We start from the raw sequence: 27,739 nt of genomic DNA on the forward strand, positions 1-27,739 counted from the left end.
CACTTCAGTTAAGCAAGATAATAAGTTCTAGAGATTTGCTGTACAACATTATATCAATAGTTAACAATACTGTATTGTACACTTCAAAATTTGTTAAGAGGGTAAATCTCATGTTAAGTATTCTTACCACAATAAAATAAAATTAAAAAAAAAAATAAGGCAGGAGGGCTCCAAAGCCTCAGCCTCAGCCTCAGCCACTATACATAATTACAGAACAAGGTGGTGTGCACTAGGATAGGAAAACATGACAAGTGACGGAGGACACAGAGCAGGGGCCTGGTTGGAAGAGCTGGGGGCTCCCAACATGTCTCTGGCCTTCCCAAGGTCTTCTGTAAGGTTGGATATTTGAGCAAGAAGGCGTTTACTTCTTCCTTCATGCTCACTTTACATTCTCTTTATATATTGGGAGAAGAAGATTTTGAAACATAGAAAAAATATCCCAGGTGCAAATTCATTCAACATGGAGCAAACATGTATGAGCATCTACTATGTGCCTGGCAATGTACTGGGCCCTGGGGACAGATACCTTAGTGTCACACAACTTATATTCTAGTGGGAGAAACAGACCAAAACAAACAAAACATACATAAATATCTAATATGATGTTAGATGCTTACAAGAAAAGTCGAGTCGGGTTGGGGGATGGAGATGAGTGGCTGGAGTTGAGACGTGGGGCCTGTTTTAGATAAGGTGATTAGAGCAAGCCTCTCTGAAAAGATGCCATTTTTGCAAAAACATGAATTCAGTGAGGTTGTATGTTGTGTGACTGTCTGAGGGAAAAGCATTTCAAGCAGAGGGAACAGCAATACAAAGGTCTTGACACGCATCACTTCTCTGTCAGGCCCAATAGATGGAGGGCCATGACCCTTTTAGGAGCCCACAAAAATGTTTTAATTTCTTTTAAAATCAGAAAGCAAAAAATGAACTTTCAGATCAAAGGAAATATTTTAATATATAACATTAATATATTCACCTTTATACCAATGTAGTAGTAAAATAGAATTAAAAATTTTTTTAATGGAGAAATGGACCCACAAAAGTCACAATGCAGTCCTGGGGCCTGAAGCAGGAAAGAGCTGGGGTTTTTGGAAGAAGAGCAAGACTATGTGACCAGAGGAGACCCAGCGGAGGGAGGTGGGCAGGAAGTGAGTTCAGAGAGGTAGGCTAGGAGGGATAACGCAGGGAGCGCCTCAGGTCCTGGCTTGGAGTTGAGAGGTGGGGAGTGGGTAGCCAAAAGGGAAACAGGGAGCAAAGAAAAAGTCCAGTGCTCAGAAATTTGACACATTGTTTAAGTCTGCAATTGGAACATTGAACATTTCTGGCCATTTCAAGCAAGAGGCTTCTATTGAGTTGTTAACTTTTCAGCAACATAAATGAATGACCTCTCATGGGCTACCAACTCCACCTGAATCCTGAGATCAGCTTCTGTTGCGTCTAAGCTGGGTGTTTTCCTTCTGACCTTCTACCTGCTCCATGGCGGAGTAGAGTAACTTCAAACAATATTGAAGCACTTAGCAATACTCAAATGCCATCAAATCACATATTGTTGTCATTACAGTTAATAATCATAAGTAATAATGCTTCTGTCCATGGATGGACTTTGGCTTAGAGACAAATGACCTTTCTCGCTGGCTCGTCTGCCTTGTGACCATTCCTGGCACAATCAGGAATCCTTCAGCCACAACCAATATTTCAAGAAGGATTTGTCACACTGTGTTGTGAACTCATAAAGATTATGACACTGCTCGTAGCTGCTCATTTACTAATACCAGTGATATTTGAAGTGAAGGCCTGGGCCACTTGTGGCATCGCCCCGTTGCTGTCCTACATCCTGTTGAGACAATTGAGGTCATCTCCCTTCTCTAGTGTGCACGCTCACATTTAACATGACCTGGTGGAACCAGAGCCTCAGCCAGCGAGCTAGGAACCCCCAGCATCCCCCAGACCTTTCAAGGTCCTTTGCAAAGCTAGCTGTTTGAGCAAGGAAGCCCTTTTTTCCGCCTCTCTTCTTAGAAGGAAATAAGTTGGGATGCCTTAAAGTCTGCCAGGTCAAAAGGGCTCACGTATTTTGTCAGTTTCTTTAGGCAGTCACTTTTTATTACATTCTCCCGCATGGGCAAATACCAAATGAGAAATCATATAAAAGGGCCCCTGTATTTTAGGGTTAGGGAGGGCTTACAGGAAGGAGGACAATTGGCTTTATTGATACCTAAAAGTCAGAGAAGTGCTTATTAGAAAATTAACTTTTAAACTTGTAAGACCACATTTACCGTTCAGTACTAAAAGTGTCAGAAAAAGTGGTGGCAAGGTGTAGAGAAAAAAAGTTTTGTTTTAGCATCTTTCAGTGTGTCTCTTCTTTGAGCCTCATCTGATTTCTGATGAACACAGCTTCCAGACAGAAAAGTCCATGGATGAACCAGAAAGCCCCCTTTGGGGACTTTTTCAACAGGTTAATTTTCGGTGGAATTTTCAAATCCATTTATGCTGCAGTTCCAGAATTCAGAAAGAAATGAAAGTATTGCTTATATACGGGCTTTAAAGACACCTGATCAGGGAAGAACAGTCCTGGATGTCTCCTTTTCTCTGCTTTTTTCCTTCGAGGTTGTCTATCATTTGCAAATAAGTGAGCCATCCTAATGATGCTGGAACACAAGCTCTGGGGGCCCAAAGAAAATGAGATAAAATCCAAAACATTTGGTGCAATTGAAGGCAGCCTCCTACAAGTCTGTATTTAAGCAGGGGAGGTAATCTTCCTGCTCCTCTTTGCACACACACTATGTTCTGGCCTGGGTGCAGGGTCCAGAGAACTGGAAGGACTCCAGAGGAGAGCAGCAGAGATGCAAAAACGAAGACCAGGAACTACCGGGGCTGCTCTCTGCCGATATTTGGAGAATAGTCACATAAAAGAGCAAACCTATGCCATATGACTTCAGAGGGCAGAAGAAAGAACAGAGAGTGGAAATGCTGGATTTATTTATACATTTTTTTATTGTAGTAAAATATGCATATTATAAAATTTAACATGTTAACCAATTTTAGGTGTACGGTTCAGTGGCATTAAATACATTCACATTGTTGTGCAACCATCACCACCATTCATCTCCAGAAATTTTTCATCTTCCCAAACTGAAATACTGTACCAATTAAATAATAAATTCCCCATTCCCTCCTCCTTACAGTCCCTGGCATTCACCATTCTATTTTCTGTCTTTATGAATTTGTCTACTCTAGGTACCTCGTATAAGTAGAATCATACAATATTTGTTCTTTTATGTCTGGCTTATTTCACTTAATATAATGTCTTTAGGGTTCATCCATGTTGTAGCATATGTCAGAATTCCCTTCCTTTTTAAGGCTGAATAATATTCCACTGTATGTATACACCACCATTCAATCATCAATGGACGTTTGGATTGTTTCCACTTTTTAGCCACTGTGAATAATGCTACTGTGAATATGGGTGTATAAATATCTGTTTGAGTCTCTGCTTTCAATTGTTTGGGGTATATTCCCAGAAGTGGGATTGCTGGATCATACGCTAATTCTATATTTAATTATTTGAGCAACCACTGTATTGTTTTCCACAGTGTCTGCACAATTTTACATTCACACCAGCAATGCACAAAGAGTTCCAATTTCTCTACATCCTCACAACACTTGTTATTTTCTGTTTGTTTGATAATAGCCATCCTAATGGGTATGAAGCGAAATGCTAGATTTTGACCGACGCTAAGAAAAAACTATCTCATCATAAGGTCTGTCCAATCAGAGTCTGCCTCATTACTAAGGATGATCACGTCAGAAGTTAGACTAGATAAGAGCTAACCCACTTCCAAAATCAAGAGTCTATGAATCTGTGACACACAATGGTATTTGAGGGCCTTATTTACTTTTTGGTCTGATATATATAAGAACAATGTATGAGCTACAACAATTCACTGGGAGTTGTGTATATAAAGAGAGGAGATGGAAAACTGGTGATCTACGGATCTGACCTATAGATGTATTCTATTTGGTATACATGTCCTACTACTTGGAGATGTCTCAATAACATTTAGATTTCCTGCTTCTCTTGAAAGATGGCAAGACACACAACAAAGGGTCCACAGTCCCTGGAGTGGAAAAAGAGGAGGTGCCCTCACTGTTCTGTTCAATAGTGTGCAACCCACTCCCAGCCCAGCCCCTGTTGTCCATTTAGACAAGCTACTCAGTTACAGTGAGTGGTGAATTTAGGTGACTCATGTACTTAAAGAGCTTTCAGTAAGATAGAAGCTCTTTGACCAAAGCATCTGAAATAAGACATGTTACCACATTTATCATTTTTTCCAACGTTCATATGTTCAATTATTTTGTTTCGTTAATTTTTAATCAACTGGATAAAGTCTACAGTGTTACATTAGAGCCTTTTACAAAAAGGATCATGACTTGTCATTGCGATATTTGTTCTACGACTGCAGGGACTGTGGTTCTTTTTTCACACCATATACCTAAAGCATAGGTGGTGTAGGATAATATTAGCCATTACTATGCATGCAATGTTATTATTAAGTATTGAATACATTGGTGGTATGTGCTGAGTTGAATGCAGTTGTCCAACATAGTAACTAACGGAGTGACACAGGTACTTAAAATAGTGTATAATTAAAATCGTTCATTCATTCAAAGCACATGGAGACAACTAGACATGCCTTGTGACTTTAGTCCTTTCAAGGGTAAGATTCCAACCTAAGATTTAGTTAAACATTATCAAAATTTGTATATGTGGGCTTTATTTTGTTTTGTTTGGATTTGGCTTGGCTTTTTGGTATAAAAATCCTTTTCTGAATTCAGAGAAAGTCTAAGTTTATAAAATAAATTTTGTTTTTAATGTTGTTGTTTTTTTTTTAAATTTTGCTTGCCTATCTGTTTGTTTTGGACAAAGAGAAGTGTTAAAAGGGAAAGGCTAGTCCTCATTCAGAACTATAGTTTTCCGTAGGACTATAATGTAGACTTGAAAGTAATCCAGTTACTGGGTTATGATTTATGTCAGATGAATGCCAAATAATACTAAGTCATTTATTTTGTTTCAGGCACAACAATGGGGGTGGAGGAGGAAGAATAGGTTGGTTTAAAACAAATCAAATCATGAAAACCTCAATAAATGTTTTATAAGTGAAATTTATAACTGAATGAATGCCACAATGCCTAAAATTCCTGCTATTAAAGTCACTGCTCTGGAATAAAGCATGGGGAATCCAGAAAGCAGAGGTAATATATTCAAACTTTTCCTCTAGTAGCCAAAGAAAATGAAAACTCATCCTCTGGGAACCTAGGGAGGGAGTCTGAAGAGGTTTCCGGGCAAAATTTCTCTGAGACTTTGCATTTTGACTTAAAATTCACACAGAGTTTGGACCTCATGGCATAGTCGATGCCATCAGGAGCAGTTACTGTGCTTGGGGCTTCACACACAGCATTCAATTAAATCCCAGGCCAGTCTCACAGGTAAGGACAATGCTGTCATCACCCCCATTTTCCACGAGAAAAACCAAGCTGCATCATATATCTAAACATATCTTATTAAGGTATGTTTTAAATTATTTGAAAGTTAAATTACTTAACTTTCCCTCAAAAAATATTTGAGCAAAAAGAGCATTCCAGAAAGATGGCCAGTTTATTCTATGATATCTTGTACTTTCTGGCTACTTTCTATGTATCCCTATTGGAAAAAACATGAGAACAAGCTATTTGTACTGCTGAAGACATTGGTATAGAGTAGCTAATATATTTATTATTTCTAAATTTTAAATTAAAAAAAAATTTTAAATGATAGCAATATGGTTCAATCATGTGTATAATAAAAGAGAAAAAAATGAACAACACTCATTATCCCAATGGCTATCATTTTTGGGAAATAAAAGTATAGGAGGCCCTGGGAAATGGGGGGAAAAGAAGGAACAGTTATATTTTGAATGAAGAAAGGCTATGGTCCCCACCTATCAGGAGAGGATAGGTTTGGTGGGCAGCACAGTGGGCATTTCTAGGTCCCGAAAGAAGCAGCACTGCTGATTGCAAAAGGGCACCCAACATGTTGCACGTGGGGTGGAAGAAACGACAGAGGAGACGCAAGAAACAGGTCCTGGAGAAAAACATCGCCCACTTGGTAGTTTTGCTTAGGTCACCCCAAATTTGTTCAGAGCATGGAACTGAGATGGTCCTAGATCCTGGAGGACCAAGACTTTCCTTTGGGCAACTGATTCTGCTTGGTCTTTTTTTTTTTTTTTTCAATCATTTACTATATTAGTCGGCTGGGACTGCCATAACCAAATACCATAGACCGGATGGCTTAAACAACAGAAATCTATTTTCTCACAGTTCTGGAAGCTAGAAGTCTGAGATCAGGATGCCAGCATAGTCAGGTTCTGGTGAGGACTCTCTTCCTGGCTTGCAGATGACCACCATCTGGCTGTGTCCTCACATGGTCTTTCCTCAGAGAGACACAGAGAGAGAGTGAAAGAGAGCCACTGAGAGAGAGAGGCGTTAATAAAGGCACTAATTCCATCATAAGAGCCCCACACTAATGACCCCATTTAAACCTAATTACCTGCCAAAGGCCCCATCTCCAAATACCATCACACTAGGGGTTAGGGCTTCAACACATGATCTTTGGGTGGACACAGTTCAATCCATAGCATCTACTAATTATGTGTCTAGTATTGGGCTGGGCATTCTCTGTCCTCAGAGTTCCTGGCTGGCCTGGAGAATTTCTGTACTTTAAAGGTAAAAACAAACAAACAAAAATCATCTTAATTTTATGGGGCATAACAGAGAAGAGTTAACTAAAATAAGCCCTGGGGTTCTGCAAACTCTACAGGGTCAGAGATAATATCTCTATTTGCTCCCCATGGCATTCCCAGCGGCTCGTACAGTGTCTGGCAGTATTCATTAAATACTTTGTGAATAAATGGATGAATGAATGATAAGAGCTTGGTTCAGTCTAGGTTCAGGCAGTGAGCAGAATTCACCTTAAATGAAGAGCCTTTAATGAAGAGACTACTTAACAGAGTGTGGGTAAGGTTAAGGGGACAAATTAGGGCTGGTGAGGCATCCAGAAACTTGCAGTGATGGAAGGCCATTACCACCTCTAGGGCTGAAGGAACAAGGAGAGGAAATAGTGTATGCCGAGTCCAGTGAAGTCTGAGCTGTGCGCAGAAGCTGCATTCATAGAGGGACAGAATTACAGCCAGAGACAAGACTGGGAGGGAGGAAAGAAGAAATATTCTTACCCTTCTCCCCTCCCACTCTTCTGCCTCCTACAAGTACCTCCTGTTGGCTGAACCCAACAGTACGTCAAGCCAGCCAGAGAGCTTGGGTGATGCCGTCATTCGAGGTCAGTTCCCGGGGCACAGAACAGGGCAGAGGAGGGAGGAGAATTGGGGGAGGAAGGTAGAAGAACCAGCACAACGCTACTTCCACACTGCACAGGGAATTCAATGTCCATTTCTGCTTGTCCACATTCTGGTCACTTTCAGAGATTACTTTGCTCTCTTTAATAACGTGACAATTGTTATCTACGTGGGAGCTCATATTTGTCTTTCAGCGACCTGGAAGCAACATTTCCTGCAGAGGGTACAGGGGCATCTGCGTTTACTCTTTCCCTATAGACAAAAGCTGGGAGTCTCAGGGCCTCCAGGGCATGATACATGGATACATCTGTTCCTCAGGCTTCTACACTAATGATGTAGTGAGGTCATTCGGGCTGAAGTAGAATACTAGTCATCGAATTAAAATGTCTATAGTCCCAAGTGAAAGTGGTCTAATTATATGGCCTTGAGCAATTTCTTACCTGGGCCATGCCTCAGTTTCCCCAGCCACAAAGTGAAGAAAGAAACGGTTCCAAGAGTTGATGTGAAGATGAATTAGATAGCCCTTACTGAGACGGTATGTTCTTTTTTCCCCTCCATATGTAACTATGTTGACACTCAGACAGAAATAACTGCTGAACAAAACACTTACATTATGCCAAAGTCACAACAAAGCTTCTCATGGATACCCTACAAAGAAGCAAACTCTCCCAGGAGTTGGAATATGTAAAAAAGCAGTCGGCAACCTAACCTTTCTCTAAAACAACAAACAACCTGGCACAAATGGAGCTTGAACCTCCTGGGGTGCAAATTTCTAGAAGCATGACCTTTGGAAATTAAGTAATTCCTGTGATGCCTGTTGTCTGCTTTTCAGGGCATCTTTCCTAAGAACTACACGGCAGCCAGTCCTCTGTGCCCTGTGGGAACAAGACAGGTGCCAAAGGAGCCTTGATCTGCGAGGTTTTCACACACTAAAATGTCCATGGTGCAGCTTCTCTATCAGAGTGTCACTCCACACTAATAAGTCACTCCATACTAACTCCATTCGCCAGGGTCTGTTTACTGAAGGGATCTTGCTGAACCAGTCGTGCTTCAGATCCCAGGACAAGTATGTGTATCATAGTTTATCCACTCTGTTCCTTTCTGTTGTTTTGAGCATTCAACAGGAATCAGTTGTTGTCTTAAACATTCACAAAGTTTCATTTTTCCCACTGTCCCTCAGATAAGGACTCCTGAATGCAACATGGCAGGAGGATGAGGTTTCAGAAGCTGCTGCTGTAAGAGTGCCCATCCTTCCAATATGAAAATGACCCTGTTGACCTGCTGTTGGGCAGCTGGGTTGGGTGACTCACGGTTTGTGCTTTAGGGTAACAGATTTGCAATGATACATTGACATCCTTCCAAGGGGCCTATGAACCCCACAGGAAGACTTTGTAAGACGATTGGCCAAGGCCAACATTGGAATGGGATCTGATGTTGGGCTTCTAAGCATTCTTTTCATGAAGGTATAAACATTTTATTTTGAAATGTCTGCAGTGTTTCTGCTCAGAAGATGTAACACCTCCTCTCCCTTGCTTTTTGTTTTTTAAGAATTTTTAAAAAATGTTTGCAATGTTTAATCAATAGTATTTATATTCTTAATATAGAGTTTATCTTGATGGTTTGTGAATTTTTTTTAATTTTTAAAAGTTTCATAGCTACCTTTTATTCACATTTAAAAGAACCTTCCAGAAGCTGGTAAAATAATATAAACCTATGCCAAATTTTCCATGTACAATATTTAAAAGCACTCAATTCCCTATTTTGGTATGTTGCTATATCAAGTTCTGGTGTGCAAAATTGGTTTGCTTAAATCCATTAGGATGCACAGATTTGTCTTCACATTATCCTTTGTTTGAGCTCCAATTTTCTGGAATAGTAGACTGTTGCTAGTCAGGGCTCAGCTAGGAGCATCACCCAATGTTTCAGTCCCTCCAGTCTCTCATCTGTGAAATACCAGGGCTAAACCAAGTGATCTGCAAGCCACCTTCTGGCCATAAAGTTCTGTGATTCTCATTTGAAGCTCTATTTTTTCCTCCTTATTAATAATATTAAAGTATGAAAGTACATGATGGAAGAAAGGCAGCATATAATAACTAACTCCCATGGCATTATCATTTGCTGTTTTATATGAAAGGACTTTTAATCCAATAAAAAGACATAGTCAACCCTTCAATAACCAAAAAGACACAGTTGGAGCTCCAGGTAACTTGGTCTTACCTCCCATGAGATATCCAACTACATAAAATCTGGCAAAAAATGGATGGAGGCAGACTGGTGTGACTACAGACTACAGACAGAGAAGTCATAGAGGAGAGTATAAGGAAAAGCCACAGGAAGGTTTTTGATTGGCTTCTGCTCCCATTTTATTTGCTGATCAACAAAAATCATGATTCCTGGTGTGTTATAATTTTGTTTTTTGTTATTTCTTATATTATGCCACACAGTGCTATAGTCTAAGGAGGAAGTTGCTTGACATGTGAGTTGGGTAAACAACCTTACCAAGATGCCGGTAGTGTGAAGGAGACAGGGAGCAGAACTGACAAAGGGAAAGAGAGACATTGTAGAGAAACTGAACCAGAGCTGACTGCAGCCAGAGAGAGGGGCTGTGAGAGAAGCCACAATGCATGAGGGGACTTGCAAGGAGACAGCAGTATGATTTGAGGCAGGTCAGAGGGTGACTAGGTCAGGCAGCAAAGAAGTACATTAAGCAACCAGACAAATCGTCTGGAAAAATGCATGAAAGTGGGGAACAGCTGCTTAGGAGAGTTTTTATCCATGCAGATAACAAATAAAGGCCCAGGGAAGCTAAATTGATAGAGATGCTAAGAATCCTAGCAAACGAAGCTTGGGAGACAAGAGTTTTAGTCTCAATTGGGAGTTTAAATAAATAAGGAAGGACTGAGTGACCCAATCATTAGAGGTTACAGGAAGGACCAGGTGAGGGAAACATAGACCACAGAGAAGGGGAACTTACCTAATCTAAACACTCTGAGATGCTGATGAGTTTAAGAACTATTGGGAGGATGTTTAAGGGAAAGATCCCAAGCACATAGATTTGGATGAAAGACACCCAAAATGCCCAGAAGTATTTCCTTTGCCGGGTTCTCTGTTTGGTCGTGTGCTTGCATATCTACTACGTTTGAAAGCACAGTTTACCCAAATTGTGACAAAACTTGCTGACCCCAGCCAGGCCCCCGCCTCCTAAGAACACAAGTACAGATTACAGCAAAAGCCTCCCCCTCTGTAAATGATGGCTGGTCATCGTCACCAGATACTGATTTACAACATGTGAGGTCCAGGCCAGAAGAGACGCCAGACCCGTATCTCTGCTTTGGAACAAGCATTCATTATTTAAAATGTCAGACTTGGAGCAGTTTTGGGGTAAAGAGTGTCCCTGTCTTAACTCTTGAGGCAGATAGTTCAGGCGCTGGGGCGGGGGGGGGGTGGGGGGGGTAGAGAGAGAGAGAGAGAGAGAGAGAGAGAGTCTCATTGGTTTTACTTTCCTAAAGACTCTGAGGCTGGAAGAGGCTTGGGCCCTCTGTTCAGAGAACCAGCCTCTCCCCACAGCTGGACAACCTGTTTCAACAGGACTTGGTGAATACGTGCTTCTCCTCTGTGATGGTTGATTTTATGTGTCAAGTGGACTGGGCTAAGGGATGCCCAGATAACTAGTAAAACATTGTTTCTGGGTATGGCTGTGAGGGTGTTTCTGGAAGAGATTAGCAATTGAAGCCGTAGACTGAGTAAAGAAGATGGCCCTTACCAGTATAGGTGAGTATCATCCAATCCACTGAGGGACTGAATAGAACAAAAAGGTGGAGGAAAGGCAAATTCACTCTTTCTGCTGGAGCTGAGACATCCATCTTCTTCTGACCTCGGGCATTGAAGATCCTGGTTCTCAGGCTCTCAGACACAGCCCAAGACTTATACCATTGGCCCCCCAGTGCCCAGGCCTTCCGACTTGGACTGAATTACACTGCTGGTTTTCCTGGTTCTCTATATTGCAGATGGCAGATCATGGGACCTCTTGGCCTCCATAACTGCAAGAGCCAGTCTTTATAATAAATAAATAAATAAATAAATAAATAAATAAATAAATAAATAAAATATATATTGCTCTGTTTCTCTGGAGATCCCTGACCAATACATCCTCTCCATCTCTCCTAAGGATCCCATCAGAGGAACCAACCTTGGGGCACGCAAAACCGACTCTCAGCTCCTGGAGCTAAGTGGGCTTCATTTTACGAGAAGTGTAAACATATTTACAATTGGATTCCAAGACCTCTAGTAAAACACTCCTAGAAGTTCTTTTTTTCTTTAACCACATCTCAATTAATTTCTAGGGCAGTAGTTCTCAAATTTTTTGGAATTAGGACTCCTTTGTACTCTTAAAAGTTATTGAGGTTCCCAAAGAACTTTTGTTACGTGGGTGATGTTATTGATATTTACTGTATTACACGTTAAAACTGTGAAATTTTAAAAATATTTATTAATTCATATAAATAACAATAATAAATATAATACAAGTTAACACATTCCTATGAAAAATAACTATATTTTTCAAAACAAAAAATTGAATGAGGAGTGGCAGTATTTTACATTTCTGCAAATCTCTCATGTCTGACTTACTAGAAGACATCTGCATTCTCACATATGCTTCTGCATTCAATCTGTTGTGATATGTTGCTTTGGTTAAAGACATACATGAAGAAAAGCAAGCCTCTCATAGATACGTAGTTGGAAGAAGGAAGGAGTATTTTAATAGCCTTTTCAGATAACTGTGAATATTCTTCTTTTGACACTATACCAAAGCTTGATGAGTGGTAGTTTCTTAACAGTAACTGAAAGTATGGAATCTGAAACCATATCAATAAACTTTTTATACTCTTACATTAAAATCCATTGGTCTATCTTGTACTTTGAATGAATCTTTTACTACAGCATGATTTTGTAGTATCATGCATTGGTCATTTGGAAAATATTTGTGCACAAAGTTATGCAGTTCTTCCAAAATTTTGACACAGTATCAAAAAGTCACATTCATTAATATCACCATGGATCTCATCAGAAAAGTCCTAAGTATTAGGAAGCTGTTAAGCTCATAGTGATGGATATAAGTTATCTAAAATTCTAATTTTCATTTGTAAGTGCAAATATTATCATTGCCAAAAAAGACCACGAATTGTTTTCCTTAAAGTTACAGGCTCACTTCATTCATTTTTTTGAGCAATACCCAAGTCTTAGTAACCACAGTTTGTCTGTCAGACATTCTTTCAAGTAAAAATAATATTCCGTGAAAAAAGCAGCTATATCAAATGGTCTCACAAGTGATCTTCCTTGAGACAACCGATGTACTTTAGTACTCAGCAGGAGTACTTTATAGGTACCTACCATTTTGTCACAAAGAATATTTAAAAGTCTTGTACTCAAGGGTTGAGATTTAATAAAATTAATAATTTTTACTGCTTCATCAAGGACATTATTAAATGAACCTTCCTTTTTTTTTTTTTCCTCTAAGTGCATGGTGGTGAAGAAAAAAATTACTACTAATACATTTTGGTGCCACTGCCTTGATTCGAGCTAAGGTGCTAGCATTTTATTCCCATTTCTTTTGCATCATTGCTGTAAATGTCAACATAGATAGGGGGCAGATAACATCTTAGTGTTATTATGAAAACAGTTTTGACCTCAAGGACCCCTCTGCAGACCACATACCATTCTAGGGGAAGTGCTCCCTCTGTCTACCTACTCTTAGCAATACCTCGACTAGGATAGAGTTTACTCCTGTGAGAGTGAGCGTTTAAGTAACATCTTCTTAGAATGCATAATCTTGAGAAAATCTATTTTAATCTCACATTTGAGAGGTGATAGAGATGGGGTGGAGAGAGTAGTATAATTACATATTAAGATAAAATATGCTTGTAAAAGCTTGGGCCATGGGGGTGAATCAAATAGAATATTCCAATGTGATGACTATGGTCAATAATAATCCCAGTTAATGGTTCATGGCTACGAGCGTCCAAAAGGCACACACGCCCAAAATTATTTATTCATTCGAATTTGAAATCCATTGTAGCAACTTCCTGCTATTTATCTTCCTAATATTTCAGGTTACTCTAACATTAAAATTAGTTTGTGTTCTCTGAATATATAGCAATTGAGGGTGAGATGCCAGTGCCCTTGAAGAGTGCTTTGGAGTGGAGAGATACCAAGCTGAGATTTAAACAGAAATTGTTCTGTCCTTATTTCCATTTTCTATTGTTGTGTACTACTTCAAATAATTTTTGGAAAAAGGTAGAGGTATGAATAAATTCAATTTAAAAATGCTTTTGGCTGTTGATAGAACACCTATATAATTAAAAGTTGACAGCGTTTGCCTGCATGCCTTTAAAAGGTTGCAGGAAATGTACTCTACTTTGAGGAAAGGCCTAAAGTGTGTTTTCAATTATAGTGTACTAAGCATTGTAAAGAGTCACAGCAATTCAGGAAAAGGTGGTGGCGTGTCTACGCAGAGTAATAGCCCTCCATATCCCAGCCAAGGTTCTGAGGGAGCAGTGGTGGAGTGCTGTGACCATTCTGTTTACCGTGTTAGGCTTAAAGATCCTACACACTCAGGGCAGTGGGTCTACTTGGAATGGATAGCCTCTTATTTATCATTCATATATTAATTTCAAGTCCAACGCTACTGACAACAGTCAAAGTGATGGCAAGTTGCAGACTGATCTCCGTTGAAAGATAGTTCTATTACAAATTATAACACAGGAAAACTTAACTACCAGTTTACTTAAGCCAACATTCAAGGAAGAATTGGTTTAAGGATGATGCTCCATTTTAAGCTTGACTGCTCTCTGTTTTGGTTTTAGATTGAATTCAAGCAGCTGTTTCAAAACCTGCTTCAGATAGCATTCCTTGTCATTGGGAAGCCAGATCTTTCAGGGGAGCTGGCAGGGAGGGTTTCATCCAGAGATTTCACTATCAATGAAAAACATCTTTTGGGAGATACAATGCTCTTTCAGCTTCTCTAATAAAAGTGTGCAATATAAAGCCTTACTGTTATTTTTGAAGGGGTACGTAGCAACTGAACCTCCAGGGCTGTCTTTAACACCACTTGAGTTGTGAGAATTAAGTCAGAACCTCAGAGGCATTAGCTATCCATGTAAGCTTATAGAGTATCATTTTAATGTTCTGTATCTTCACCGTGCCTCCACCTTCTTTGATGAAAAAGTCTATTTTAAAATTGGTAAGAAAATATTTAACATAATAAGATGATGAGTCAGAGTTTTTAAAAAGCTAAAAAAGGGAAGATGTAGTTAAATAATCACACCTTTTTATTTTTTAGCTACATCTGACTCATGACATATAATGTATTCTGCTAAGTTCAAAGTTTCCTCTTACAAAGAGAGTTTTATGAAACAACTCTTCTTCAGACCATTTTTACTTCAATTATAGTAGCAGGTTTTTTAGTTTAAATCATTAACAACCTCTGAGTGAACTTTTATCCAAATGACTGCAAGTCACAAAGAGAACAGACCTCTTCCACCAAGTACCTTTTGTGCCAGAGTGAGACTGGTCCTTTTCCATTTTTCCCCTTTATGTCTCTCTTTGAAGAAAGATGTGTGATTTGTAAAGTAATGAAAGTATGTATCAGTTAATGAAAACTGCTATATTGAGCTCATAATGCAAACTGGAATTGCTTCAGGGTAAGCTTCATATACCTGCATTAGAGGAGCGAAAAAAGTAAATTTCAGAATTCAAGATTGCTATGTGCACTGTAGGAATATCATGTGGCAGTTAAATCAACCATCAGGGGTGACCTAATCTTATTTTTCTCCCTTTGTCAAGGAGCTGTAATTTTCATTTAGGCAGCATTTTGCAGTTTTAACTCCGCTGGACACTCCAAAACTGGGCACTTATTCTATCAACCTAGTTATTGATTTCACCATATGTTATATTTTTATTTTTTTAAATTATTTTTATTGGAATGTTTTTGGAGAGAGTGTGGGAGACTGTAACCTCCACAAACTGAAGATGACAGGGTGAGAGTAATTCTTTCAGTGACAAAAGCCTGAAAGATTTCATACAGAACAAAATGTAGTATCATAAACAAAAGAAAGTTAAGAGAAAAATCTATTTCCTTTTAAAAAATCAGTAAGAATAATGAACTAATCGTTGTTTACAGAGTGGAAAAAACTTTTTCCCCCCTACATTTGGCGAATAGCGGGATAAATTCGAAGAACTCCATCCCACCCCCGCACGCGCGCCCCCCATTCTTTCCAGACAGAGCGGTTGCAAATCCCAGGCTGAGTCCGCCCTGGGAGCCTTAGGGCACCTTCCTCTTTGCTCTGTGTGTGTGTGTGTGTGTGTGTGTGTGTGTAGCTCTCGCTCTTTCCCTCAGTCTGTGCCTCTGTGTGTGTGTGAGTGCGTGTGTGTGACAGAGAGAGAGAGCGCGAGAGGAGAGAGCGAGCGAGAAAGAGAGAGAGCAAGAGAGCGAGCTGTGAGCTGTGCTGCCGCCGCCGCTGCCCTTTGATCCCGACATTAGTGTTAGGGGCTCGGAGACACAGAGCGCGGCCATAGACACCGCCGCACCGGCACTCATTTATTTATACCTCCCATCACACACGCGAGCATAGGACACACACACACTCACACCTATTAGATCCGTTTCCATTGAAGAATATTACGCTCGGGGACAAGCCAGGTGCACGACCAAAAAATTAAAAAAAAAAAAAAAAAAGGAAAAAAGAAAGGAAAGAAAAGAAGAAAACCCCTCTTCTGGCTCCAGGAAACAAGCTTCAACCCATTGCACACACCGGAGAGAAGGGGTTTCCCCCTGCCCGCCCGCCCGCCCCCCAACTACCTCCCCGCTCCTGGCAGTGTCTGCCTCTCTGCCCCCACGGGGGTTTATTTGATCTCACATTAACCAAGGAGGAGAATGTGAGAAAAGGGGGAAAATGCCCAGGAGGAAGCAGGAGCAGCCCAAGCGCCTTCCCTCACGTAAGTCATCCCTTCTCCACCTCCTCTCGTGCCATTTTCTCGCCCTCCCTCTCCTCTTTCCCCTCCGCAGCCTCCTCCGTTGTTTTCTGCATTAGTTTAGGGTTACAGAGGTGAAACTGACAAAGACACAGCCCGGGTTACTCCTCGTTTAGGTCTATGCTGAGGCAGCCATGTTGGTGATGATCAGCCCCGTGCCCTTTCTATTCTCTCTCTCTTTTTCTTTCTTTCTCTCACCCCCCCTCTTTTTTTCCTTGAGATCGGGCTTTTTTTCCCTTTCCCTCTCCTTCCCCCTCCTCACTCCGGATTGCTGGGGGGAGGGGGCAGAAGGGAGGAGGGGAGTAGTGTGGATGCTGGGTTTTTTTTTTTTTTATCGGGGGTTGGGGGGGAGGTGGGAGAGGTTGGAATCTTAAAAAAAAAAATTCCTTGTGGATCTCAGTGCCTGAGGGCGCGGGGGTCGGGGCGCGCGGAGGTCTTGGGGGCCGTGACATGGCGTTTGGGGGTGTCGGGGCGAGAGCGCACGGCCGCCCGCCGGGTACAGGATCCAGGGAGAGGTCCGTCTCCGGCTAAAGGTTGCGCCGGGGTTGGTCGGCCCCGGAGCCGCCGGCGGCAGCGGCGGCGGCCGCAGGAGCAGGAGGAGGCGGAGGTGGAGGAGGCGGCGGCGGAGGAGGGGAGTCGGGGGCGGGCGAGGCGGGAGCGGCTGGGGAGGGTGTGGGGGCACCGCACACAAACACACGGGTACACACGCGCCGCCGGGCGGCTGCTCCCGCGGCGCCGGGGCGAGGGGGCGCTCCGGGACGCGGGGGGCGCGGGGCGGCCGGGCAGGGGGCGAGGCCGGGCAGCGGCGGGCGGATGTGGGGTGCGGGAGCTGCGCCGAGGCGGAGGCAGGAGGCAGGGCGGCTCGCGGCGCGCGAGGTCCCTGCAGAGCTGAGGGGAGGGAGGAGCAGGGCTCCTGGCCGCAATAAAATGCGGGGTCAGTCGGAGCAGACGGAGCCGGGCGAGACTCGGGCTCTCAGACCCCCCTCCCCGGCGAGCCTGAGCAGAGTCCAGGACTAAAGTGCATCACAGCCCTCCCCGGCTGCAGCCACACACACCAACTGGAGACACACACCCGCCGGCACGGCCGGGTCCCCTTCCCCTCCTCCACCCGCGCCCCCGGTCCCTCTCCGCCCTCCCTCCGGCTTTTCTTTGCGAGACTCTTAACTTTTCCCCCACTCCCTCTCCAGCTCCCCCCACCCCCCAATCTTTCTCCGCTTTGAGTGTTCTGAGATGCTGCTAAAGCTAAAAGTGAAGGAGAAAGAAGCGACTAAAAATATCCCCCGGGGCCGCCCGGCTCCTTGAATGCAGGGAGGAGGGGGCAGGGGAGAAGGCGTGGGGCGGGGTGACGGGGAGGAGGGGACGCCGGAGGCGCCGGAGGGAGGGGTCGGGGGAGTCGGAGGGTCAATTTCTCTTCTCTCCCCCCGCACTGCTCCCCTCTCCCGGCGGTTTGGCGCTGCTCGGAGCCCGATCCTGCAAAACCCGGGCTGGGGGCTGGAGCGGAGCCGGAGCGCCCGCTCGCCCGGGTGTCAGGCCGACGTGGTCGGTCACCTGAAGTTCACGGAGGGTGGGGGAAGGGTTAAGGTTATGGTGTCTCGGGCTCGGGTTGTGTGTGAGCGTGTGCGTTTCCGCTGCAGACAGGCAGCGCTATCGATCTCTCCTTCGCGAAATATCCCCGGCGGTGCCTGCCCGGGGGACGCGCAGGGGGCGCGTGTGGCTCGGGCCGGGCGCCCCCGCGGCTCCGTGTCACCCGGGCCGCGGCCGAAGTGGCGAGCAAGGGCACTTGCAGCAGCCCGCTCCGCAAACATTCCTCTTTCTTTCTCCTTCCCGGTACGCAGGAGTCGACGCACTGGGCTTGGGTTGTGCTTTTTTTCCCTTCCTTTAAAAAAAAAAAATGCCCCTGTGCAGTCCTTTCTTCGCCTGCCCGCTAGAGGTTCTGAGGATAATATCACATATGTAATATATATGCACATAAAATCACTCGCTGGCGGCTGCGTGTGTAGGGAAATTTTGTGCGAGGAGAGAGACGGCGGTGGAGTCGGGGAGGGCAAGTTGGGAGGCTCCGCGCTGCGATTCACAGAAAACTCGCAGCAGTTGGTGGGAGAGTGTGCGTGCACATGGCCGGCCGGCCACAGTTCCCAGCTCTTTTCGGGGGCGTGTGGGGGGGAGGGAGAGGAGGCAGGACTCTTGGGGGGCGGGGGGGGGAGTGTCGGGGAAGGCTTGCCCTGCTCGGACAAAATGGGCTTCAGTGTTCTCTGCGAACTTGCCCTTAGATGGCAACTTTGGGAGCTGATGAGCTCGTGTGCGAAAACCAGGGCGGTGAGGTTATTTGGTCATTTTCCTTTCTTCTTTTCTCCCCCTGCTTAAAAAAAAAAGTGTCGGCGGGGTTAGAGGGAGGGTAGGGGAGGAGAAGGGATTTATCTGTTTCGGTTGTGACGGAGATGGAACGCCTTCCCTCCCGTTGTGTGTAGCACAGTCGGGCAGCTGCAGCCTGCCCTGCTGGTGACCTTGACCCTGACCTCGTGCGGCTACCCTCTCTGTCTGAGAGGAAATTCAGGCTCCATTTTAGCTCGTGTGCTCGGTGGGCCTCTCCTGCTCGCTGGTGCCTGGTGATTAAGTTGTATTTTGAGAGTGGGCTCTCTCACCCTGTTCTCTAATTGAATGCTGTTATCCACTCACTTTAAAAAAAAAAATCAACTCCTCCTTCTAGTCACATAAAGCCACTTTTACTGAAGTAAGAAGCTATTACCTTCTGGAAACACTGTAAATGTCCCTCCAGTTTTTAGAGGAAAGTCTAATTTGCGAAGCTTTTCCACTTACCTTTGCATTGAATGGATTTTTGTGGATGTGTGCTGCCTGTTCTGAGCGTGGTTTACACATGTTTAGTAAGCAATTTGCATTTGGACTAAGAGCAATTTCTGGGCAAATGGTGTATTTTGCAGTTCAAACACAGTACCCCAAGGCTTGCTAAGGGCTGAGTGAATCTTGAAGAAACTTGCAGTGGCGTGGAGATATGATAAATATTGACTTTGGTAAAATTACTGTTAATTTATATCTAATGTAGAATATAATTGTAGTCTTAAGCCTCAGTTTTAATGCTAAATTCTTTATTTATTTGTTTTTGTATGGGGGAAGGATTTTTCTTTCTCTGGAGAACGGTTTTGTATAAAAGGTAAAATATAGTAAGTCTGGGGATTTATGTTGCCCTGATAGAAGTCATTCCAGGGTTTTAAGATAGAAGTCATTCCAGGGTTTTAAGATGTTATATAGAGATAGATTTAAAATTTAACCCTAAAAGAAAGGAATGATGTGTAATTTGGGGCATGGGGAGAGTCAGAGGGGGAATGAGATGGGGAAAATTGCTTTTGAAGCCAAAGAACCCTTCTGAATAAGCACAGTGGTTAACAGCCCTATTGATATAATGTTTTAAGCATCTAGAGGACCTGTAAACACACGTTTCAGGAGTTCATTAGAATACAAAGAAAGAAACTTAGGAAAACTGAATCTGTAGAAAACTTGGAATGCTTTGCACTTCCCCTTAGGTCCCCTCTTGCCTCTGCACCCACCCCCCACGTAAACCATGGCTACTAATAGATTCTTTCTATGTGTGGAATGTATTTTTCTCTTATTAAATATAATACTGGCCAGGCAGTATGGATCTACAAAGGCCACAGTCCTCTCACTACAGCACAGACACCAGGGAACCTGGAAGTTCCACCCTCAAGTAGATTAGTCCTGGAAATCCAGAGTAGCACTTGGTATTATCTGATACCAAGTCTGGGGTGAGCTTCAGCCCCTGGCACGGAGTCCCAGCAATTCCCCAGGCTGGGCTTCGGCCTGCTAAGATTTCCTAGCTCCTTCTGTTCGACTAGACACCCATGGGACTGTTCAGAACTGAATTAGCTTTGGGGATGGGCGAGCCTTTAACCTGACACTACTAACCTAAGCGTTACATTTCTAATTTAAAATGCAACACAGTCATTTCCTCCTGGGCCTCTGAAGTGTGTGTGCGTTTTTGTTGTATGGATCTCATACATATGCGGAAAAAAAATGTCCCGTCCTATAGTGTTGAGTGGTGATCCTACTGGCTACAAATCAAAAGAAGTTCTGCGCTAGCTTTTGGAGGTGACCCCCAACAAAAGATGTTAAACCTAAACTATTTTTGAGAAGTGGGTTTAAAACTTATTACCCAAAGTAAAGCCTTTATTTCTTGGCCTAGAGCGATAATTATCATTTTGGGATTTAAATACGATTCTGTTGCTGTTGATGGCGGTTTTACAAAAGTTCTTTCCGTTAACAAGGTCCAATACCATATTCAAAAGAATGTCCTAGAAGTCCTTTGAGTTATACCATGTGCTTATCTTTAGCAGAATCCTGAACCGCATAGCTTACAAAATGTTAGCCTGAGACAGAGGAAGAGAGGGAAACTGATACTGTGACTATTGGCCAGGCGTGGGGTCAGCCTTTTATGAACATTATCACATTTGGGATCCCAAACTGAAAAGGGAAAGTATAAGGAAGGGCCTTCTCTTGTGTTTGTTGCCTCTGTAAATCCTTTTACCGTTGGTGCCGTCAGCACTTTTAAGATTTCCTCATTAGCTTCTACCTACCTACCCATAAAGGTGCGTGAGTTTGGATCCTGTTATATTTACCATTGGAAATCTGCCTTATGCCTATTCCCGAGGGGGAACACAAACGAAAAGTTAATAGAACAGTTGTTTTGTTATTCTAGTGTTTTCATTGTTTACTCAATTGTGAGTCAAGACCAGAATAGGTTATTGTGTTCTTCATTAACAAAACTTTAAAAATCCTCTCTTGCTTTCTAGTAAAATTGGGAAGCAAAATGACTGACAAGCAACAGGATCCTTTATTTTTGTATTTTACAAGTGTTATATGTCTATTGAAAGAGAAAAAGTAGAAGATTTAACTCTTTCCCCTACTTATTCTTATTAATTTTTTCAGTGACTAGGCAGTACCTCCTGACTATGACAAGAACCACAGGGAAACATTTTGAGTCTGAAGTAGTAAAATATTTCACTGCTCCCGTCAGCCAGAGCTCGTGATTCTGAGGTACCACATAGCAGGCTAGGTGGATACTGGGCAGTAATGTCTACTGTTCTCCTAAAGAAATCCATGTATTCCTCATACGGTAAGTAGGGTACACTGAACTTTCCTGTCAAAATAAGGAAGAGAGCTCAAAGTCACATTCTTTCTAATCCTTCAAAATAGTTTCTAATAAAAAATTGATTTTTAATTTATCTGTGTGCTGCCATCTCGCTCTGGGGATGACACAGCTGGTGTGAGTTGACAAGTCTCCGGCACAAAGTGTTAATAAATCACGCTGGAGAAGTCTAAATTGGGCAGCTTTCGGCCGCTGTTAGAGCTTGCTGTGCATTTGAGTTTTTAGGGTCTTTGAATGGCCTCTATTAGGAGAGTTCCAAGGGAAGTGTGGAAAATCTTTGTCTTTCGAGGCTTATAAAATTCCACGGACAAAGGCCTTGGAGACACCCTAGGGATATAGTGTTGTGTTGGTGGAGTAACCAGGCAGGCTTTTCCTCCCGTCAAAAGTTGGTTGAAAATACAAGGAATCTTATTAATGTCAAGTAGTTCTTGTAGGAAAGACTGGATTCGAAATATATGGTGCCTGACTGGGTTGCTAAACTAGTTTATTTAGTGATCCCAGTAGTTGGGGTTTAGATCATGTCTGGATGAATTAGTTTCGCAAAAGAGAAAAACTCATCCAGTATCACTAACCCTGGTCACTTACGTGCAAAGTTGTATCTTTGGACTCAAAGCTGACAAGGTATGAAGGAAATGATGGTGGCGTCCAAATTGCCACAGTGTGAAAAAACTCCCTTGGTTTCTGGGGCTGGTCAGTAATACCATCTGTGAAAGCTGAAGGGCAGCATATTCCTGAGAGTAGGTTAATATATCCTTTAGCCTTCCTTGTTTGAAGTTGTCTTATCTCTCCTCCATTCTTCCTTTTTAAATATCTGCTGGAGTATTAGCATAGAGGAAGACAGAAAAACAAACACAACAGGCCAGGGCTGGTCTCTCCATTCTGAGTGATGTATTAGTAATTTTCTATAATTTAATCAGACTGATCGCAGAACAAGATAATGAGAGTGTGACCTACAAAATAGGACTTTTGGGGGCCTTAAAGGTTTTCTAGCATAAGGTTTTATAAGACTATGGGCTTCATGGTGAAGGAATAGATTTTGAGTTTTTTCTTATCAGAAAGAAATGACAGACCGGGCCTGGTTATGGTAAGACGTGGGTTTTTTTAAACATCAGACTTCATTACTGTTTTGGCTTAGTTAAGGTTCTCTGGAATCACATGTTAGAGATACAGATTGTAAATGAAGATGCTGTGTCTTGTCTCTAATGGACTCTTTTCTGTTTCTTCCTTTGCTAGGTGTAGCTCAGTAATTCATACCATGTAGGGCCAAGTGTACAGAATACTTTATGGTTCATGGTAGCCAAAATGTCTTCTGTCATATTTTATAGGAAACTAATGTGCAAGGAACAGACCTTAAAAATAGCTGAGAGTACTTGATGGGCTGAAGTTTCTAGCCACTTTCCCTCTTCTCTTTAGGAGCAAGTTTTGTATTTCTATCCTCTGTCTGTAAATTACATTTTTATGATATCAGAGAATAGTGTGTGACTAGGTGCTGAAGCAGGGGCCTCTCAGATGACTCTTATCATTCCCCAAGGACCCACCTTGGGATAGAATTGCTCTAGTTACAAGGTAGTTTCATAAATTAAAATCAGACTTTGGCTTGATACTAATCTTTAGCTGCATGGGTGCATATTGCTGTTTATTTTATAGAAGTCGGCTTCACCATGTATACCTACACACACACACACACACACACAGAGGCTGCACCGTAGCTAATTTTGTAAAATGCACAGTGATACGCGCCCACAGTCTGAGATCAGCATGTGGCCTTTAGCAACTCTGCTTTTCACAGACTGACCCAGGGTTATATTAAATGCAGCCGATTCTGTGTGCCTAAAAAGGATATTGTTTCCAGCATCCATTCCCTTCTTGTTAAAAAACCACTTCCACCACTGAAGTTCTGTCTCTGGAGTTCTTAAATGCCTACGGTTAGGTACTCTTTGCTTCTGTTTTTAAGAAAGTCCAATTCAGCCAAGTTCTGTCTACCAGCAAGGAAGCAGTGCATACACCTTCTCTGAGGCTTGGGCTTAAAAAAGCAGACCCTAAAATAATTTGTCTCTCTCCCTTTCTTGTAATTTCTACATGGGTCGGAAAAGTGGTTAGATCCCATTAGAAGTGTGGTGTGAAGGAAAAAAGACAAGGGGTGAGAGAGAGATGTGCATCTCGGGGTGAGTTGTTTTGAGTGCTCTGAAGAAGTTGGCCTTCAAAGGGGACTGGAGAAGGCCAGGGGAAAGTGATCTTTTAGATGATTGATCAGCAGCGTTCTGCTTATCTGAGCTTTTGAAACAAGCTACTGTACTTGTGGAGGGTGATAGATTTTTCTACAGTTAGTGCTAGTGCTAGTGTCTTAGGTTGTCTGGTGGTGTGTTTTAAAAAGCTTTTGCTGTTATTTTGTAATGAGAGGGAGAAAATATCATGTGACTTTGCCCTCTTTTCACGATGTCTACTGTATATGGTATGACTAAAATGAAAACAGAGAACAAACACACATGCTTCTTAAGTTCATAGTGTGGGTGGTCAAGTGTACAGACTCTGGCCCCAGACTCTTTAGATCCCAGCTTTGCTGCTAACCAGCTGTGTGACCTTGGGCAAATTACTTAACTTCCCTGACTTCTAGCTTCCTCATCTTTCAGTAGTGATAATAGTTCCTATATCATAAGGTTATTGTGAGGATTAATTGAATACATATATAAATGTCAGTGTTATATACATGCAGGAAACCGTGCCTAGTTAGTACCTGCTGTGTAGAAAGATCTCAAGCAGTATTATGTATTATTAAGTATGTGAAATACGTTTCCATTTGCTTAGATTATGATTAGACCACAGGCATTTCTGACCCAGAACTTTTTGGTGACCTCGGTGTTTGTATTTTTTTTAATTTTCCATGTATCCCATTAGAGTGATGAGTAATAATACGATACGGTAAAATTCTCTTATAAGGCTGTTATAATAGGACTTGACTAATACTTGTTTCATAGGCCAACAATATTACGTTAGGCCTTTACTATAGGAACGAGTTCCTCTGTGTATATGATTTCACCTGAATTGTATCTAGATTGTGTAATAATTATAGAATTATGACTGGGTTTTACTGTAAAGCGAGGACAGTAAATCCAGGTTCACAGACTTATAGTGAGATTCAAATGAGACAATAGGTGTTTAATAAATGTTTACCTATTAATTTATTCAGCAGTCAGTCCACTGATTAAAATTCTCCAGGGGAAATTTATATTGATTTTTTCATGTGTTATATAGATAATAGTTCAAATTTTGCACAGAAAGAAGGAAATAGTTCAAATTTTGCACAGAAAGAAGAAAAGGCAGGGTCTGCTGTTTCTAATTGCAGAGAACCAGTCTAAGAGAACACATTAAATGAATTTTAAATGAAGGATTGAGATGTATGTGTGTGTGTTGTGTGTGTGTAATAGATCAGATTAGAGGTCACAAGCTAGTGGCCTACTGATGTGTTTTTCCCAGTACAATATGTTTAAAAACTTGAGACAACATTTGGAAATGGGCGGTTTCACATAAAAACCCAAATTTCCAGCTTCTTTTGAAAACTTGGAAGAGCCAGCAGCACTGGGCCCACCTCCCCACATGGCAGCAATCTGCTGTAGTCGGTGGCGGCTGTCTCCCTTCCCTGGGCATGTGCTCGTCAGTCTGCCACAGTTCCTACCACTTAGCCACCATGTCCCCGTCTGCGTGTACACCTGCCCACCTCCCTCATGTATCTTACCTCCTGGCCCCAGCAGGCATTTGGATTAGAAAGTGTTGTACATTCCCCGATATTCTGTGATCTCTTAATTCATTGCTGAGGCTAAGGTATTGTAAACCACGTTCTGTGGCAGTATTCGGAAGCGGTATAGGGTGGGGATTAAGATCCTAACACCAAATGCATGAGTTCCGTCTTGGCTGCACCACAGTTTAGTCGTGACCTTGGCAAGTTACTGCAGTTCTCTGCCTGTTTTCTCATCTGTAAAATGGGGGAGAATTGGAGGTTCTGTGGGAACTGAGTGAGTTCATACATGTAGATATTTAGACTTGCGTCTGGCACATAGTATGTGCACAGTAAATGCTGGCCACATTAATACACGTGAGGTGTGAATTCATTTCAACTAAGGATCTCAGTAGGATTGCTTTAACTGTGCTGTGTAATTAATCAAAGACAACTACTGCTGCCTATCACTTTCTGATCTCCATCAGCCAACCCAGTGGTTCTCAACCCCGATTGCACATAACAATTACCTGGGAGATTTTAAAAATGCAAACACCCCCAGAGATTTAAATTTGGTGGCCCAGACTGGAGTCTGGACATAGACATTCTTAAAAAGCTCCCTGAGTGATTTGAGTGAATTGCCAGGGTTGAGGACTCCTGAACTTACCAGTACCCCCACTCTGGGTTGATGCCATTTCTGCCAGAAATAAAGACGTGTGATGTTGAGCCTGGGCAGCTTATTGATGATAATTTGTTATACTCTTAAAACCCTAAAAATAGCTCATGGACCTGAGTAGTTGACTCTGACTCTTCCAGGTTGGAAACCAGAGGCTCAAAGAAGGACCCTGACTAGGCAGGAGACACAGACTCCAGTCTTCTGTGTCACTTTCCCCCACCACAAACATCAGGGTTTCTCACCAGCTTTGTGACCTTGGGCAAGTCACCTAACCTCTCTGTGCTTATGCCATCTTGTAAAATGGATAATAGTACATTAACCACATGTTCTGTTTCTATTATGCTTTATTGTTCACAAAACATTTTCCCTGATATCATCTGCCTGTGAGGCAGGGAGGGAAGGGCTCCTTCTCTCACCAGTTGGACAGAAGTGGAAACTGAGCCACGGAGAAGAAGGTCACCAGTGTAAGCACTACAAGGGCTGGACCATCTGTGGGTCTCTTGAGGCCCATTGCATCTCTGAAGTCTGTGGAATCTTCATGGGGTCCCACAACTTGAAGAACATACCTTTGCCACCTGCACCTCCTCTCAGAGATCCTCCACTACGGGAGGACCCCTTAGAGGGTGATGGGTCACATTGCTCTGTGATTCATGAAAACTTGTGCCCTAATATTTCTTTCCTCAAAGATTTATTTTGACCGTGAACTAAGCAGAGGGTAATAGAATAGAGTCACACGCAGTGACGCTTTCTGAGGTCTGAATTACGTGCTCCGTATGGAGAACACTGCCTTCATGTAATGGTCTAGACTTGTGAGTTGTTTTCTAATCTGTGCTTGTTTGACCTTACTTGTTAACCCAACCATCCTCTCTCTAGCATGAAACACAGCTGTATTTGGGAGGAAACAAAGTGTGGGACACCCTATGCTTCAGGAAATATTCCTAAAATGTACTGTATGATTTCTCCTTTCTAGAGGAAAGCAGACCTCAAATAATAACTTACTGGGTTTTAATCTGACCTTAAGAAAGAGTGAAATCAAATTATAGTGAGCTGCTGTCTGACATTTATAGGAAGAGAGAAATTTCATAATCTAGAAGTAGGGTTTGAGTTGGCTAGACTACTAGATCATCGTTAGAGAGAAATGGTCTCTCAACCATGGCTTTGCGAATCCTGTTGATAGGTGAGAAAGTGTATACAAAAGAAAAGGAAAAAGTACAAGTATTTTAAATATGCCTTAAGCGAACTCCATAAGGCTGGAACTATAGAAATCATAGATATTAATTCTGTTTATTAATTTATTTTTAAAAATCTATATTGGCTTTTAATGACAAAATGTAGTGCATGCTTAGTATAAATAATTAAAGCTATGTAGAAATGTTTAAAGTAAAATGTGAAAGTCCCCTTTCCTGACTTCCCCCCCCAGAGCTAACCACTGTTACTCAACAAGCAATATTTAAAATTCAGCCTTCATTTGAGAAATGGGTGCATTTCAGCAGAGTTGGCTGAATTAATTTAAGTACTGAATTCAGAACAAGGGTGGCAACATTGGCCTTGTGAACTGGTTAGATCACATCTGTAATATTGAATCCCAGATTGGTTGCCCTGAGTTAAAGGGGGAAATTGATATACCACGCACCAGAAGGGCGGCAACTAGAATGTTATAGGCTCATGAAATCATCATAGGAGGAATTAATTATTGAGGCAATTGGGAGTGCTTAATTTGAAGTTAAGAGTGAGGATGGATAAAAATCATGCATGGTAAC

At 42.4% G+C, this 27,739-nt stretch overlaps 1 protein-coding gene across 5 annotated transcripts in view; it reads left to right on the forward strand.

Moving 5' to 3' along the window:
• Positions 1 to 15,819: 15,819 nt before the first annotated feature.
• ZNF827 (zinc finger protein 827) overlaps positions 15,820 to 27,739 on the forward strand; it is a 173,354-nt gene continuing 161,434 nt past the window's right edge. For 4 of the 5 annotated variants that reach the window (XR_015553812.1, XM_014780186.2, XM_014780185.2 and 1 more), the window contains exon 1: positions 15,822 to 16,376. Coding sequence is in view for 4 of the 5 variants with exons in the window: in XM_014780186.2 (XP_014635672.1) it covers positions 16,334 to 16,376 (43 nt within the window). In the remaining variant the exon portion in view is untranslated. Of the gene's footprint in view, positions 16,377 to 27,739 lie in introns of all 5 variants that reach the window. The other variant, XM_014780184.2, reaches the window with a different exon arrangement.

This window comes from Ceratotherium simum, chromosome 12 (genome assembly GCF_057802395.1).
Source record: "Ceratotherium simum simum isolate JZ-2026a chromosome 12, ASM5780239v1, whole genome shotgun sequence".
NCBI classification, from domain to species: Eukaryota; Metazoa; Chordata; class Mammalia; order Perissodactyla; family Rhinocerotidae; genus Ceratotherium; species Ceratotherium simum.